The 17,464-nt window shown below is 37.6% G+C and overlaps 1 protein-coding gene across 1 annotated transcript in view; it reads left to right on the forward strand.

Moving 5' to 3' along the window:
* The window catches only part of DSG3 (desmoglein 3), a 49,575-nt gene that overhangs the window by 2,481 nt on the left and 29,630 nt on the right, over nt 1–17,464 (forward strand). The window contains exons 2-5 of the mRNA XM_072604475.1: nt 12,651–12,686; nt 13,141–13,272; nt 14,565–14,720; nt 14,911–15,055. Coding sequence (XP_072460576.1) covers nt 12,651–12,686; nt 13,141–13,272; nt 14,565–14,720; nt 14,911–15,055 — 469 coding nt within the window. The remainder of the gene's footprint in view (nt 1–12,650; nt 12,687–13,140; nt 13,273–14,564; nt 14,721–14,910; nt 15,056–17,464) is intronic.

Here is a 17,464-nt window from a genome sequence, read left to right on the forward strand (position 1 = left end):
ATTATACTGAAATAAATCATGAATATAAATCAACAACCACACAGTCTCGCTTTTCCACTGGCTGGTTTCATAGATTTCTAGTTGGCAGAGATATCACAAATCATCTGATCCAACCCTCTCATTTCACAGATGTGGAAACTAAGACCAGAGTGATCAAATAACTTGCTTAAAGTTGAATAAGTAGTAGGTAGCATGGCCTGGACTAGAATCCAAGTCTTTTGCCTCCAAACCAAGGGCTCTTCCTCCCTTACTATGTCACTCTGGGCACCAAAAAAACAAGTCTTTTGTATCCAGAAAACTGAAATAAATAGACCAACAAGTAGTGACAAATTTTGACTCAAAAACAGAAAGAACTTTCCAGTTACAAGAGCTTTTGATTAATGAAAGGAGATGCCTTTTGAAACAATGAATTCTCAATCACTGCAAGCGTTCAAGCAAAAGCTATATATATCTAGGTCTAAGGTTGGCTTTCCAACAGCAAGACTCACATTGCAATTCCATTTTTGTAATCTCACATTTATCTATTTATCAAGAATGTTCTAGAAAGAACTAGAACAGTTTAATGGTCTTTCCCAATACCTCCGAAGAGTCAAGAAGTAACCAAAGTGTAATTTGCCACATAACAAAAGTGCCCATGTCTCTCAGATATATATTTATAGCAATTTAAGACTTATGAAATATGCTCTATTCAACAATCCTGCCAGGGAGGTATAAAAGTTTATTATCCCCATTTTACAGAAGAGGAGACTGAGGCTTGGAGTATTTTGTCAGTCACACAACTGGTTAATGTCAGAACTGGGATCTGAAGCTAGACTTCTAGCATTCTTTCCATTATTTCTATGCTCCTTTTGGCTTTTTGCACACTCCCTGATTCTTCTCCTCCCTGGGTGTCTTAGACAGTAGCTGGGCATAAGACATGACCACTATTGAGATTTCTTTATGAACTAAAAATAAGCTCAGACGTCCTATGTTTCCCATTGTGGCCCACAGCTAGCCCCCAAATCCCAGAGGAACTCTCTGGGATCTAAAATGGTTCTAGGGCCTTCCTACACTGAGGAGAACTCTTAGGCAGCCCTAAAACTGCTCTGCTCCCACAACCCCCACATGGTCAAGTCTCTGGATTAGTACCAGACCTCCAATATGCTCCCAAAGCAGCCACAGTCCTGCGCCTGCTGCTGTAGTGTAGGCCTGAACCTCAGAAGTTCTGAAAGCCTTGAAGAGTCTACAACACCCTACAGCTGGAGGTTGCATGTTCTTGCAGCAATGGACACAGTAGGCTACAAGGAATACCCAATACTGCCATAATTTCTTGAAGTCCATAGTAGATGGATCTTGAGCACCCCCATATTCATCCTAGGGCACCCTTAAAGGTCTGTTGTGCAGCATCAATCAACAAGCAAGCATTTATTAAGGGTCTACTATTTGCCAGGCCCTGAATAAAATAATCCCTATTCTCAATAAATTTACCTTCTAATGGGGAGAGACAATATGAAACATATGAATAAACATAAAGTGAATGAATACAAATACATACCAAGTGGTTAAAGACAAGGTATTTTGGGAGCGAGGGCACTGGCAGTTTCCGGATCAGGAAGGACTAAATGAAAATGATCCTTCCTAAAGGAAGAGAGGGATTTAACAATAGTAATTAGTAACTATATAAGTACTTCCAGTTAATTTTTTTCAGTCATGTCCAATTCTGTATCTTCCCCCTTGGGGTTTTCTTTAACATAGATACTAGAGTGATTTGCCATTTCCTTTTCCAGCTCATTTTGCAGATGAGGAAACTGATAGAAACAGGGTTAAGTGACTTGCCCTAGGTCATACAATTAGTAAAGTAAGTGAGACTAGATTTGAACTCAGGAAGATAAGTCTTCCTGACTCTTGGCCCAGCACTCTATCTCCTGCCACACCTAGCTACCTACTATGTGCTGGACACTAAGCAACATACTTTATAACTATTCTCTCATTTTATTCTTGTAATAATCCTAGGAGATAGGTCCTGTTATTATCCCTACTTTACAAAGGAAACTGAGGTTAAGTACCTTGCCCAGGGTCACACAACCACTGTTTCAGGTTGAATCTGAGCTCAGATCTTGGCCCAGCACTCTATCCACCTGGCGGCCCCAAGCAAAGGCTCTATTCACAAGACTGAAGTAAGGAGAGAGAACATTCCAAGCATGGGAAATAGCCAATATGAAAGGAAGGAGATGGGAAATAGAGTGCCACAGATGAGGAGCAAAGAGAAGGTCAGTTTAATACCAAATGAAAAAGACTGAGTTTTTCAGGAGAAATCAGTAGGGCATATTACTAAAACCCATTGAAAGACAAAGAAATTTTCAGTTGCTAAAGAAAATTCTCACCATGAGAGGTACAGAACAAAAGTTATATTCATTCAACATAAAATACCATAGAGCAACATCCACTGAGAAGTAGCATAGCCCAGAAGTCTTGCAGTCCCATCCTGCCACTGATGTATACAGGCTGTGTGATGTCCTCGCAAGTCACTTAATCTCTCAGTTCTACCAAATGAGCTGCTGACCAACATCAATGCAGAAAGAGTGCGCTCAGGGAATTTCCTATACCAATGGCATCACAATCTAAGAATCAAAAACAATTCATTAAGAAATGATCAAAATGCACGAGTAAGAACTTATATCATGCTTGTTTGTGGTTTTTAACTGAGTAGACCTGAGTTGAAAGTTGATGAGATCAATAAAAAAAAGACTAAAAAAAGAAAGTCAATGAGGGAGAATAAATACTAAAAGTGAGGAGAATAGAAACGGTCAAAAATTTTACGGGCATATGAGTTACACATATACAGGTTCAGAGGACAAAACCAGACTTGAGACTAAAAGTTACAAGGGGGTAAAAATCTGCCCAATTTAAGGAAGAACCTTATAGTAATTAGGCTGTCCTGAAATGCCATGGCCCAGGGATGAAGAACCTGCGACCTCAAGGTCACATGTAGCCTGAGTCCAAGTTTTACAGAACAAATCCTTTTATTAAGGAGATTTGTTATTTGAAGTTTGGATTCAGTCGATGGGCCACACTTGAGGATCTAGAGGGCCACATTGGCCTCAAGGCCACAGGTTCCCTTCTTCTGCATGGTCTATCTAAAGAGTCCTCTTATCACTGAAGGTGTTTAAGCAGAGGCTAGAAGATCATTTGTCAGAAATACTGTAAAGAGAATTGTTTCGTTGGGTCCAAAGTTTGATTCCCTTCTAGCTCTAACACTCTATGATTTTTCAAAGGGCTCATTGAGTGCCTTCTGTGCCAAGTGGTTTGAGATATAAGAAATGTAAATTGTCCTTAAGAAAAATAGCATAGTTGGAGAGATAATATCTGCATTTTAAAAAATTTAAATAACAGGGAATAATAAGTATTAAATTGTATGGCTTTAAAAAAAACATATAAATTCAATGGAAGATCAAAGAGAAAAGAGATCAATACAGGTTTGAGTGATTCAATTTGGAATTCACAGACCTTGGTCCTGATCCTGGTTTGACAAACCTTTTATGATTTTAGGCAAGCCATTCTACTTCTTCTGGGCCCAGTTTCATCTGCCAAGCAGAGATTATATCTGCCCTACCTACCTCAAAGGGCAGATATGCAAAGAAAATGAGATAAGTGTTTACAAAAGATGTTTTCAAAAGCCTAAGGTGCTATGCAAAATATTATCATGAATATTGTCTAGATTATAATGGATAGAAATAATAAAGATGGTGTAGATGATGATGAAAATGGTTATCTCTTTTAACGTTCTGATTGTTTTCAAGGACCATGAATATTATGTTATCTTGGCAAGAAATTAAGCCTAGGGTGATCACAAGTTTCCATGAACAACAAAAACTTTTTTTTAAAAAAAAAGGCAATTGTGAAGTTAATGATAGTGAGACTACCCAAAGAGTAAAAGGTGTTAACTTAAGTCAACATGGGTGTGGAAATTTGACAAGGTGTCAAATGTCAAGTTCCATTCAACATTTTAATTTTCAACTCTACAGTGTGGCATTTCCAAAAAATTTACATCCCATACCCTAGGATTAACAAAATGTTTAAGCTTAGATCCCCAATACATGTATTACTAATTTATAAATTATACACATGTTGCTATCGCAGTGATTGTATACATTGTGAAACTTACAAAAAGTATAGAAATTTACAAAGGCAAAGATTACGTATTTGATCCTTGAGTGAATGAGGAGTCACTGCAGTTTATTGAATTAAAGGAGTGATACAGTGTATAGGGATATCATTTTTGTATTTATGTGGAATACGCATTGGAAAAGGTAAAGACCTGAGGCAGGGAAACCAATTAGGAAGTCCTTGCAATAGTTCAAATGAGAGACAATGAGGAACTGAAATGGGCTGGTGGCTATGTGAACAGAGAGAAAGATAGGATTCTGAGAGATGTTGTAGAGGTAGAAAGGACAAGGTTTGACAATTGATTGGATAAGTCTGGTGAGAGAAAATGAGTATTGAAGGACAGTGACAGGTTGTAAACCTGAGTGACTAGAAGGATGCTGCTGTCCTCAACAGAAATAAGACAGTTTGGAAGAGTGCTGTGAGTCTGGGAGAAAGAAAATATAATCACAGCCTGTCTATGCCTGTTCATCCGGTGCTACTTTCTCCTACGGAAAAAGTGTTTGAGGTCTTTCCAGGCATTCCTCCAAAGCATGGATCCCCCAGGTAGAGGATGCACAGTAGCCACAAGGAGAAGAATGGGAGGGCAGGATGTGGAGATGTTAGGGGGAGGAGGATACAACAAGAAATTTTTCCTGCCATCCCTAGCATAAGTGTCTGGATCAGCTAGGTTATAACCACCCTGTGGAACTGACCCACAGACTTCACAGTCCTGAAAAATCAGAGGTGATAGGGGTAAACTATCCCCTTGTTTAAAGAGATAGTACAGTTGTATATAAAATAGGCCACCAGTTAGCTACCTCTCATTGATTGATCATATATGCTTTGGGGGTCAAACAATAGACTCTCCCTCTCAGGATTATTCCATATATTCCCACTTTGGAGACACTTTACACATCGACTGATTGGGGGCAGGAGAGAGGGAGAATCTTCCTCATGTTAGAGAAGAACATGCCATTTGTTAAAGGGGTTTTTTTGGCATTGCTTGAATACATTTTCATGTACACTGGAAATGTACACATTCAAAAATAAACATTTAGGGGCAAAATAACCTATATGTTTAAAAATGCTCATGGTGTATAGGCAGGGCTCTCATCTCCAATTACATGTTTTGTACTCAAAAAAACATAAAGCATATTTTTGTCAAAGATTTGATCTAAAAACATGAATTTTTAGGGAATTTTAGTTTCTTTTGTTTCATTTACAAGATTAGATTATTCTACATTTTATGTAGATTAAGTTCAGAGTTTCAAGCATAAGGGGAAGAGGACTGGGTTTGGAATTAGAAAAAGGATTCTGCCAAAGTCCTACTTGGCCATGTAGGACCTGTGTAACCTTGGCCAAATCACTTCAGATTTCTAGAACTCAATGTCCTCTTCTGTAAAGTGAAGCAGATGATTTCTAAGGTCTTTCTAGCTCTACATCGATAATCTGAAGTAGTTCAATGTACCAAAACTCTGATTTAATGTTTTCAAAATGTTGGTAAAACTTACTCTAATAAAGACATGAGAAGACACCTCCGTTCTTCCCTCACCTTTTTGCAAAGGTGGAGGAGAAGGGTGGAGAAAGGAGGGTCTACAGATATGGAACTCTGCATATATTTGCACCATATTTTTTGGTGGACTAATCAGTTTTGCTATTTTTTCTTTTTCCTCTTTTAAAAAGAATCCATTGCTATAAAGTATGGCTCTCACAGAATTGGAAGAAAAGGAGGAATATAGGACAAAATTTTAAAACAATGTAAAAAGTAAAAGCTGTCAAAAGTTTATTTTTTAATGCCAATAGTAAATATGCCTAGGCTTAAAAATCTGGGGAAAGACTCATAAATGCATAGAATTCTAAAGCTGAAACATATCATTGGTTTATAAGGGACCTCAAAATCTAGAGCTCTCCAAAGTGGAAACTATAACCTCCTGGGCCTGATCCCAAGGAGTGTGTGATCAACCAGTTAGAGGGAAGGCGGGTGAGCTGCATCCCATTCTCTCTTAAAAAGCCTATCACAGCACTTGTCCCTAACACAATCATACCTGAGTTGATCTCCTAATACTTCCAAATCTGCCCCAGTCCCTCAAAAGTTTCCAGCCTTTGCCCATTCTGAGCTAGATGTAGGTCCTTCAGGGCCATTATAACCAAATCATAATCCAGATACCACAGTCGCGAACCCTGGGAAATTTTTGTAATAAGCCTTCCCACCACACCAACAGCTTGTTCATGCCTTGACTGTGTCAGTCACCACTTGGGTGGTGGACTTCAGGGCAGTGGCCAGTAGGACGTTCTATTCCCCATTTTTCCTGGTATTTTAGGTGAGACTGAATGAATCATGCCGGATGAGCAGTCATGGACAAGTTGTGACAGTTCTTTTCCTCCAAACTTTCCCTTCTTCTAAACTTCCTTGACTGGGTTGAGGAAACCACTTTCTTTCCAGGTTCACAGCTTATATGTACTTTCAAACTCCTCAGTTTCCCTCACCCCACATATTTAATCAGTGGTAAAATGGTCATTTCCACTTTCACATCTCTTGCATCTGTCCCCTTCTCTCTATTCAAACAGCACTCATCAACTACTGTAGGCCTTCATCACCTCTCAAAAGAACTACCAAAATACCTTCCTAATTGGTTTCCTTGCCCCATCTGTCCCCTCTTGAATCCCTCCTCCACACATCTGCCACACCTCCTGAATCTCAAGTCAGAATATGTCACTCCCATGCTCAATGCTCTCCAGAGACTCCCTATTAACTCTAGCATCAAATATTATTTCATCTTTAACTTATCCTCTTCTCACTTCTATTTTTTATGTAAGATTTATAAATAATTATCAGTACATTTACACTTACATATGTATGTGTGTATACATATGTATGTACATATAATTTATAAATAAGTAGATATGCACATATTTGCTTAACAATTTTAGCTGACAGGACATTTGATCAAAATGTTTGGAGGCCATCTATCTAGCACAATGTCTTCATTTTACAGATGAGTAGATTGAGACCCAGATAAGCCAAATAACTTGCCCAAGTTTGTATGACTAATAGATAACTAATAAATAATAAGTCCAGATCCAACCCACCATTATATTCTACCTTAAAGAGTTTTTATTCCAACCCCCTCATTAAGAGATAAAGAAACTGAGATACAAAAAGTCAAATGACCCCTAACTTGCCCACATTTAAATAAATAGTTAGGGTTAAATTTAATACTATGGCCCAGGTTTAGCTTCAAATGTCCTAAGTTTACAATCATCGGAGAGAGATCATTACAATAGGCTAGGTGAGAAGCTTATAATCATAGACTTGTAGGGTTCAGAGCTAGAAGAGAACTTGGAGAATATATATGGTCCAGCCTCCTAATTCTGTAGCTCAGGAAACTGAGGCCTAGAAATATTGAGTGATTTGCTATCACAAAGTTACCAAGTGGCAGAAACCATTTTTCAAAAGAGAAAGAGAGGAAGGAAAGAAGAAAGAAAGAAAAGGACATAAGAAGGGAGGGATTTTTTTGCTGAGAATTTTAGGGGAAATTTTTTTACAACTACACAAAAAGACAAAACTCTAAATCCTAACTCACACAACTCTGATTGATTTAGGCCAAAGTATAGGCAACATTAGTTTCCATTTGTATGAACGTGTATACACAATACCTTCCTTAATCATGGCGCCAATGAAACCTATCCCAGGTTCAAGGAATGATTTAGGTAAGCTTCTCTCTGCTCAAAACCATAGACCTTACCAATGTTCCTTTTACCAGATCAACTATATCAAAGCAAAATACACTTAAACAGCATGAAAAGAGAAGGAAAACTCTGCCCTACTATACACATAGCACACACTCTTCCACAGATCATGCTGTCCTGAGAAGAAAGAGAATACAACTGACACCACGGATAGAGAGTGCACACAGATGATAAGGGGACATACATTCATCAAGTATTTATTGTCAGGCACTGTACTAAACGCTGTGTATTTAGCAAAAACAAAAAGGAAACAGTGCCTGCCCTGAAAGAACTTACATTCTATTGGGAGAAAATAACATTTACATAGTTAAGTAAATACAAAATATGTTGTTGTTAAGTTGTGTTCGACTTCTCATGACCTCGTTTGGGGTATTTTTGGCAAAGATACTGGAGTGGTTTTTTTCAGTCTCTCCAGCTCATTTTACAGATGAGGAAACTGAGGTAAACAGGGTTAAGTGACTTGCCCAGCATCACACCACTAGTAAGTGTCTGAAGCCAGATTTGAACTCAGGAAGATGAGGCTTCCTCACATCACGCCCAATACTCTTTCCATCGTGCCACCTAACTGCACAAAATATATACAAGGTAAATATAAACAGTATTGGAAAGTGGAGGTACTGATAATTGAGGGAATCAGGAATAAACCTGCTGTAAGATGTCAGAACATTCTTCACTCTTCTTTGTTACCATTCAGTTCTGTCTAACTCTTTGTGATCCATTTGGCAAAGATACTGGAGTGCTTTGCCATTTCCTTCTCCAGTTCATTTTACAGATGAAGGAACTGGGGTAAAGGGTTAAGTAACTCCCCCAGAATCACACAGCTAATGTAAAATGCCTTTATGTGTGAATTTTGGCATGATCCTTTTAGCTCTTGGTCCTTTCTTTCTAGCCATAGCAGCACTGAGGATTCACTAGGGATGCTACTAGACACTGAGACATCATTCTTGGTGATCTAAACAACTTTCTTTTAAATATGAGTTTCTATTTAACAGCCTTTTAATGGTTGGATCATTGTGGCTGCTATCCCTTTAATCTTGGTTCTGATCTAGGCCATGCTAACCCATTAGTCACTTCAAGAGTCAGTCCTACCTACCTCTAGTTAAGAGGAAACCAGGAGTCTGACCCAAGAGGCTTTGCTTATTAAATCAGGGAGTTTGAAGGTCTGGCTTCATGATTCCAAGGCCCCCATTCATTACAAACATATTAAGTGAAACTGTTATTCCATTTTTCATGTTTTATCTTTCCTTTGGATACTTCACAGGAATATAGGAATTTGGGTGAGTCGGGATGTGTGTGTGTGTGTGTGTGTGTGTGTGTGTGTGTGTGTGTGTGTTTTAAGGACAGATGAGCCACCTACTGCCACAAAGGATTTGAAGAGGCCTCAATAGGAATTGTACTTTGTATACCTGTAGGAAAAAAAAATCTGATCTTTTGTGTGGTATCAGTTCTAAGCATTTCTCATAGTTTGTGAATCATGACTCTTCCACTTCTTCCAGTAAAAAGAATTGTATTATCCTGGGCTTTTTTCCCAAGGACTTAATAGGAGGAGATTACAAGGTGGTTGCTTAATAAAGGGGAACAGAGGTGAGACACAGACATGATCAGACCTGCTGTAACCACATTTCCTAGTTTTTATTCAATGACTGGAACAAGTGTTCATTAAATATTTGCTTCAACTCAATGTCTTTGATTAGGGGCCTTGGAATCCCTTGGAATGGTGTTCTTTGTTTCTTGGTTCTATCCTGGGCTATGCCTGCCTAACAAGCTTATAAGAGTTGATAAACTGTGTAGCAATCAATCTATAGGGTTCCAGAGCAACCAAACTTTTTGCCAAATTCTAAAAATATAAAATATTTCTCACCTTGGCCTTCCTTCCCCTACTGCTCCTTATAGAGCCACTACTTAATACCGCTACATATTTCTATGAATAAATTTTCCCAAACATTTTAAAGTGTTTTAAACTGTTTCTTTTTAGCTCATGTGATCATTTCACCAATGAGTATAGACTGGGTATCTATTGAAATGCTTAGACTCCTGTTAAGTTCTGTGGTGAATACAAAATAGTAAAGGGCCTAGTATTTGGCCTTGAAGACATCAGGATCTAGTTGAGGAGGCTAGATTCACATATGTGATTTAATGGCGAACAATACAAAATAACTGTGTCAGTGTTAAAGGGAATGGGGCAGACTAGAAAAGCTAGTAGGAGTTCAGTGAAGGGAGAAATCAGTGAGGTCTATAATATAAGGCCAAGATTCCTGGAAGAGGTGAGACTTAGACTGGCCCTTGAAGTATGGGTAGACTTTCAGCCAGAAGAAGGGAGAAGAGAGAGGAACAAAATGAAGGACAACATGGGGACAGATAAGCGAAAGGTGCATTCAAGAGAAAAGGAAGCAGCAGTTGTTTTTTTCTCTTTAAAAAAAGCTATAAACTTCCAAGGTCTTAAGTCTCTTAAATACATTTTGTTCATTTTGATAAAAACTAACTACAAGGATAATTCTTGGTATACTGTGAGTAGGCATGGTCCTACCTCCAATAATACTAGTAGTGTAACCCTGAGCACATCATTTAAACTCTTTGTGCCTCAGTTTCCTTATCTGTAAAATGATGGGGTGGGACTTGGTGACTCTAGGGTCCCTTTGAGCTTTAAATCTATAATTCCTTGATGTGGGTCTTTGCTCTACTAGTACATATTCCAATCCCAAGTAATTTGCTTTGTTCGTGCCCCACTTACCGCAAATCCTCCAAGATAAACTCAACACAGCGGTGGCCTTTCTTTTCTTTGCTTTTTTTTTTTTAACATTTAATCAAAACCAATGTAGCAATTGGGCTATCTATTAGTCATCCCTCGCTCTTGACGCGTGATTGGTCCATCTCCTTTCTTTAATCTAACATTTCTTTGATGCTATGAGAAATAGTGCGATGTACAGAAAGAGGATCTGAATTTAAACCAACTTCAGCTACTTTCTACTTCTGTAACCTTGGGTAAGTCAATTAATCTCTCCAGACCTCAGTTTCCTCATCAGAAAAATTAGAGGGTTTGACTGAATAATCTCCTAGATCCCTTCCAGCTCTAACGTAATCATATTTTTTATATATTTTGTTTCTTGAATAGGTCATTACTAGCAATATGTAGCAGCCCGTTAATGCCAATCATATGTCTCTCCATTGCTTTTGGGTCACTCACAATTATTATGCTTTACAGATTGTGTTGCTAATTATTTAAAGTCATACAGGATCATCAGGAGAATTTTAGGGAAAGGAAAGGGGGAAGAATAGGCATTTATATAGCACCTACTATGTGCCAGGTACTATGCTAAGCACTTCATATATATTATCTCATTTCATCATATTAGTATTTTTAAAGGGTAAGTTACGTTAAGGATGACTGAAAGCATTTTCTATTTTCCCAAATGTCACCTAGTTAACTGCCTTTCTCCAACACAATTCTTGGTTCAGCTTATGGTACTTCTTTCCTGCATAAGATTTGCGCATGTACAGGCAGACTAATTCAATAAATTGCCCATCCAACTGCATGCCATAAAAACATATCTAGCAGTTATATTGTGCTTTAAGATTTACAGAGCATTTTACAAATATTTCATTTCATTCTCACAACCCTGGGAGGCAAGTGCTATAATTATCCCCATTTTACAGATAAGCACTATTATTATCTCCATTTTACAAATGAAGAAACTGAAACAAATAGAGGCTAAGTGACTTGTACAGGTTCACAGATCTGTGTCTGAGGTAGGATTTGCTCTCAGGTCTTCCTGACTCCATGTCCAGTGCTCTTTCCACTAGGCCACTTAGCTGCCTACCTGCTTCATAATCTGGAAAATGGGCATTCGTTATCCACTCATTAAATTATTTTGGTTCAGATAGTATGGATGGATAGTATGGATAACAGATTAACAAACACATGACAAACTACATTTTGTGAATTTGAAAGGATATAATCATCTTTTATCTTACCCAGACCTTGACCAGCTACATTCTCCTCATCCACCAATATCCAATAAAATATATCTCTCCACCATGAATGCTATTAATTTTCTATGAGAAATGGTCAACATAACCTCTAAGCTGGCCTTTTACTATGAAGTGAAGGGGGCTTTGAATTTTAACAACTCCTTTTGGCATTTACTTTAATGAAACTCATCATAATCACACTCTCCTTTGGCTTTAATAGCTACAGGTATCCATTTTTATTTAGAAGGAGATAAAAAAATTGGAGAGCTCTAGAAACAGACTGCCAGGCATGCTTTTTCAAAGTCAATTAGGTTATTTCTTTATTAGTAAAATTATCCTTGTCAGAGTAAAGAACAGGAAGAACTTGTTCCTGAGGATGTCTCATTTCCTGTCAATGACTTCTCTTCAAGTCTTGCTCATCAAAAACCCATGCCCTGTGAAATAGATATCTGTACTTCAAGATCTATCACAGTGACCTTGGATTCAAGCTCCACCTCTGGACACATACTGACTGTGTGAACATGAACAAGTCAGTCAACCTCTCAGTGCTTCCTAGATCCTACTCTAAGGCTATAAGTTACACACAAATTGCTGACCTATCATAGTGGAATGAATTTCCATACCAGAAGTTCCTTATATTGATGAAATCAGAAGTCTAGACCCAGATAACTCCCACAACTTCATGTGTGTATGTGTGTATATGTGAGGTACAGGTATAAAAACAAACATAAACATAATAGTGATTATAATTTTCTTCTTAATTCCAAGAACCCAACTTTGTTCTAATTTTCTCTCAATGCTTACAGGTGGCGGTGGAGGTCAACAGTGAATTCTGGGTAGAGGTAATGTATGAATAAATTATTTTGACTAAAATACAGATAAAAACAAATGAAAGACAAAAATACAGAAAAATAACATGTAACATTAAAGTTGAAACATTTACGCAAGGAAATGTTTTTATTAGATTTCTGCCAAATTTCTAAACAATTTTTACAGACCAGATTTTTATACATGTCCACACTGTAATTCCTCAAATGCATTCTTCCTTTTAATCATCACTCTCTATTAAACAACTGTGCACTCGAAACTCTTAGATATTCTGAGGTGCACAAAAAAGTATGAGAGTCTCTAATCTCAAGGAGCCTTGTCAAGAATATTTAAGTACTTCTTTTGCTGACAAGGTAAACAAAAATTTGGTCTTTGGTCCTAGAAGTTTGCAGACTTCCCTAGCTTAGTGTAAGGAGGCATATGTTAGGATGGAACCTTTTTTATTTCCTTTTGGGTTTTTTGAATAAGGTAAAAGAACAAAATGAAGAAGACGGTACTGCATTGCAGAAGCCCCTGAGAAGGTATAAACGTGAATGGGTCAAATTTGCAAGACCTTGTCGAGAAAGAGAAGACAATTCAAAGAGGAATCCGATTGCTACCGTAAGTTGTACATGAAATAGAAGTATGAGTACCAAAAAGATTAGATTTAATTGGAAATAACAGGAAATAGGACATTTATTGATCATTTAAAATAACAAAATTATTGTGTTTATTGGGCATCTCCTAAATGTTCAGTCTTGGGTTGGTATAGGAGGGGAGCCTGAGAGAAGATTATCTCTGTCATCATAATTTAGTTGGGGAATGATGATATATTCATGAAACTGCTAGGGAAGTTTGCAAGGCTGAATACGGCTAAATGCCAAAATTAATTGTATGAATAATAATTGCTCTGGAGTATCGGAGAAGGGAAGAATATAATATAATATATAATATAATATAAGCTGGTGTGGTCAGTAAAAGTCCATAGGAAATGAGATACTCAAACTGGGCCTTGGAGAATGGATAGAATTTTGGTAAGTGGAGATGAAGTCTTGAGGGAGTCACATGAGCAAAGATTAGTTGGAGTTAAAATTAGCACAGCACATGAGGGATGTAGGAAGGAGATTGGTCTGGTTGGACTAGAAGGTTTGTGTTTCAAGAGTAGTAAAAAAGAGAGTTGGATGAGTAGGGTAGGCCCAGGGGCAGCTCTAGATTGTAGAGGGCATCAAACACCACAATAAGAGAAGTTTATGGTCTGGTCTAATCCTGCCATCACATTCTACCACTTGGTTATCATCACATAGGAATTAACAAGCTTTTGGCAGGACTATATTTGGCCTCAGAGGCCATTTAAAACCACCATCCTTTTACAGATGAAGAAATTAAGGAGGTCCAAGAAGTACCACAAAGAGTAAGCATCAGAGGCAGCATCTCATCTCAGGTCCTCTGATTCTAAAATCAATACTCTACATGGCTTTCTTTCCTTCCTTCACATTTAACCCCTTGGACCTGCAACTAGAGGTATCATAAAATGCTTTTAAATAACTGAAAAATCTAGATTGATCTTTGCACATGTTTTAAAATCTCTCTGCCTGTGGACTTAAGCATGGTACCTAGACCCCTCACCATAACCCTAGTTCTAATGCACAAAGGCCTCCTTAGAAAGTTGATATGCTATGTACGAAAAATAAATGATCCCTTCTTGATATCACTGACAGTTTGCATGTGAATTTTTTTAAGTTCCTCAGTATTTACAGATTAGGGAAGGAGCAGATGGAGACAATAAAGGAGGGCAGAGAGACTGTCCCCAAATAGAGAAGAGAATCTATAATGAGAGGTGTTTGGAGAGGGAAAGGGATTTATAAATTGTTTTTAACGGTGATCCCAATAATTTTTCATATATTTTGATGCAGATTACTTCAGATTTTCAAAAAACCCAGAAAATTACATATCGTATCTCTGGAGTGGGAATTGATAAGCCCCCTTACGGTATCTTCGTTGTTAACCCCAGAACTGGAGAAATTAACATAACAGCAATCGTTGATCGAGAAGAAACCCCAATGTTTCTGGTAAGTAGTGCCATAATACAGTTCTGAATTTCCCCTTCTGTTCTACGATTGATGATGCCACTTCTTAATTTAGAAAAATTTATTTGCGCTTGCATTATAATGTACAATTAACCAATCTATATAGTACTTGTCAATTTAGAGTCATGGATATTTCCTCTGATAGTGAATGCCATTTTCATTTTTCTCCTAGATCAACTGCCAGGCTCTGGATGAAAGGGGAAGAGATGTAGAGACACCACTTGTGCTTACAGTCAAAATTTTAGATGTCAATGACAATGCTCCAGTATTTGCACAAAGCGTATTCTACGGTGAAATTGAAGAAAACAGTGCTGCAAGTAAGCCTTCCACAGAACCCACCATTATAGAGTTCTTTCTCACACTAGGCATCACTGTGGTTTGCTAGACGGATACAACAAATTGCAAATCTCATTTCTCAGAATAATCCAGTGAATGTAATAAGGAAGCATTTTTCTAATTTTACAAAGAAGGAATTTCAGATGAAGTGTAATTTATCCAAGATCACACAGTAAAGTGTTAGTTGAACTGGGTTAAGAGCTCACCATTCCTGAATTTCAAAGCTAATACCTTTGATGTATGAGTAACATTCTCTTTGAACTGTATTAATAGCATTATTGCATATCATCAATAGGATACGCATGTATGTGTATATGCATATGTGTGTATGTATGTATATGTAAATATATATGTATGTAGGTATGTATGTGTATATTTATAGTCCCAGGGCTCTATCCATTGTACCATCTAGCTGCCCATGTATACCATGCATATAGATACAGATATATAATATTTACATGTGTATATATTATATAGCATATAATATTATGAAGTGTATTATACATGTATGCATGTGCACATATAACATGTCATATATTTACATATATATTTGAACTCAGGTCTTCCTTACTTCAGGTCCAGTAGTGGACACTAGTAGTAGTGCCACCTAGTTGACCATATATATATATATATATATGCACACACAATATATATACTTACGATATCTATATGTTTATATACATATATAATATATTGCATGCATATGTATATATACATATATAACATATATTTAATATATTTAGAGTTGTCTACCTGACTTCAGGCTCAGTACTCCATCCATTGCACCACCTAGCTGACCATATATATACACATGTGTGTATGTGTATGTATATGTTTGTGTGCATATACACATAATATCCTATATATATGCATGTATGTATATGCATGTGTGATATATCTTACATATACTGTGCATATGCATATGATGTATATACATGTGTGATATATTATAAATATATATATTATATATACACATACGTAGACCAGTGGATAGAGCACTGGGTCTGAAGTCAGGAAGACCTGACTGAAACAACTGAATACACACATACACACACACACACACACACACACACACACACATACACTTAAGTACTATGTGTACCTTTTTGAGAGGTAGATGGCCTTCTCTTCAAGTCCTGTTCATCTAAAAATCTATGCCCTTTGAAATAGGCATTTGTGTTTCTCGACTTGAGGAGGCAATGTAATGTAGTAGTTAAAGGGCCTGGCTTGGAACCAGGAAGACCCAGTATCAAGTATTGTTTCTAACACACATTAGCTATGGGACCATGAGCAAATGCCTCTAAGTGTCCTAGCCAACTCTCTAATAATCTAAGTTGCAGAGAAATTACCAGTGTGCACTAAGTGAAGGCAATTTCCATACCAAGAGTTCCTTATGGTAAAGATTTCTGTCTTGATCCCTCTACTTTTTGGAGCTCTCTCTTTCCTCAAATGATCTTGTATTTATTTATCCATGTATCTATTGAATCTACTCCAATCAACAAGCATACATATGAGACTAATACGTACCAAGGCAACAGTCCCTGCCTTCAAGAATCTCATTATCTAATGGGGAAAGGAGGAAGGGAGACAACATGCAAACACTATATAAAAACAATGTATACAGCCTAAATTAGAAATAATCTCAGAAGGAAGACATTAGCATTATCAAAGGACTGAGAAAGGCTTCTTGCAGAAGGCAGATTTTTGTCTGGGGCTTGAAGGAAGCCAGGAGGCAGAGAAAAGGAAGGGGAGAATTCTAGGCATGGAGGACAACCAGTGAAAATACACAGAGTGAAAAGATGGAGGCCAGAGTTACTGGACTGTCCATGGAAGGAGTTAGGTAGAAAGGTTATGAAGGCATTTAAAAGCCAAACAGAGGATTTTATATTTGATCTTGGCAGGTATACAAAATTCAGACCAAGGAGAGTAGGGAGAGAAGAAGGAAATAAGGAAGTCTAGGTGGTCTTTGGGATTTGCTTTGAATTAATCTTGATCTATGAAGGTAACAATAACCTACTGTATTGCCTTAAAAAATGATCAAATTAGTACAGTGTCCAGTAGGGCATAGCCCCTGAGATGGGTATGTTTTTAAAAGGCATAAGGAGCAACGAATTCAAGGGGCAAGAGCTGAAAATTCTGCCCTGATACAAGATCAAAAGAGATAATGAGTCAGGCTATTTGGTAGTACTGCCAAAGAAAGTCAATAAGCTACTCTGTCAGGGAACTATATTAAATATTTGCCTAGTCAAAGTGGTTTGCTTGAAGAGGACATATTAGAATCCTTGGAAAAAACCTACTTAACCAGGCTACTCTGGTGATCTGAGCCAGTGAGAAAGGTGTTGGCAGCCTGCTGAAAATATAACCTAAACCTTGATGTCTGGTTTCTACTG

This window comes from Notamacropus eugenii, chromosome 4 (genome assembly GCF_028372415.1).
Source record: "Notamacropus eugenii isolate mMacEug1 chromosome 4, mMacEug1.pri_v2, whole genome shotgun sequence".
Taxonomy (NCBI): domain Eukaryota; kingdom Metazoa; phylum Chordata; class Mammalia; order Diprotodontia; family Macropodidae; genus Notamacropus; species Notamacropus eugenii.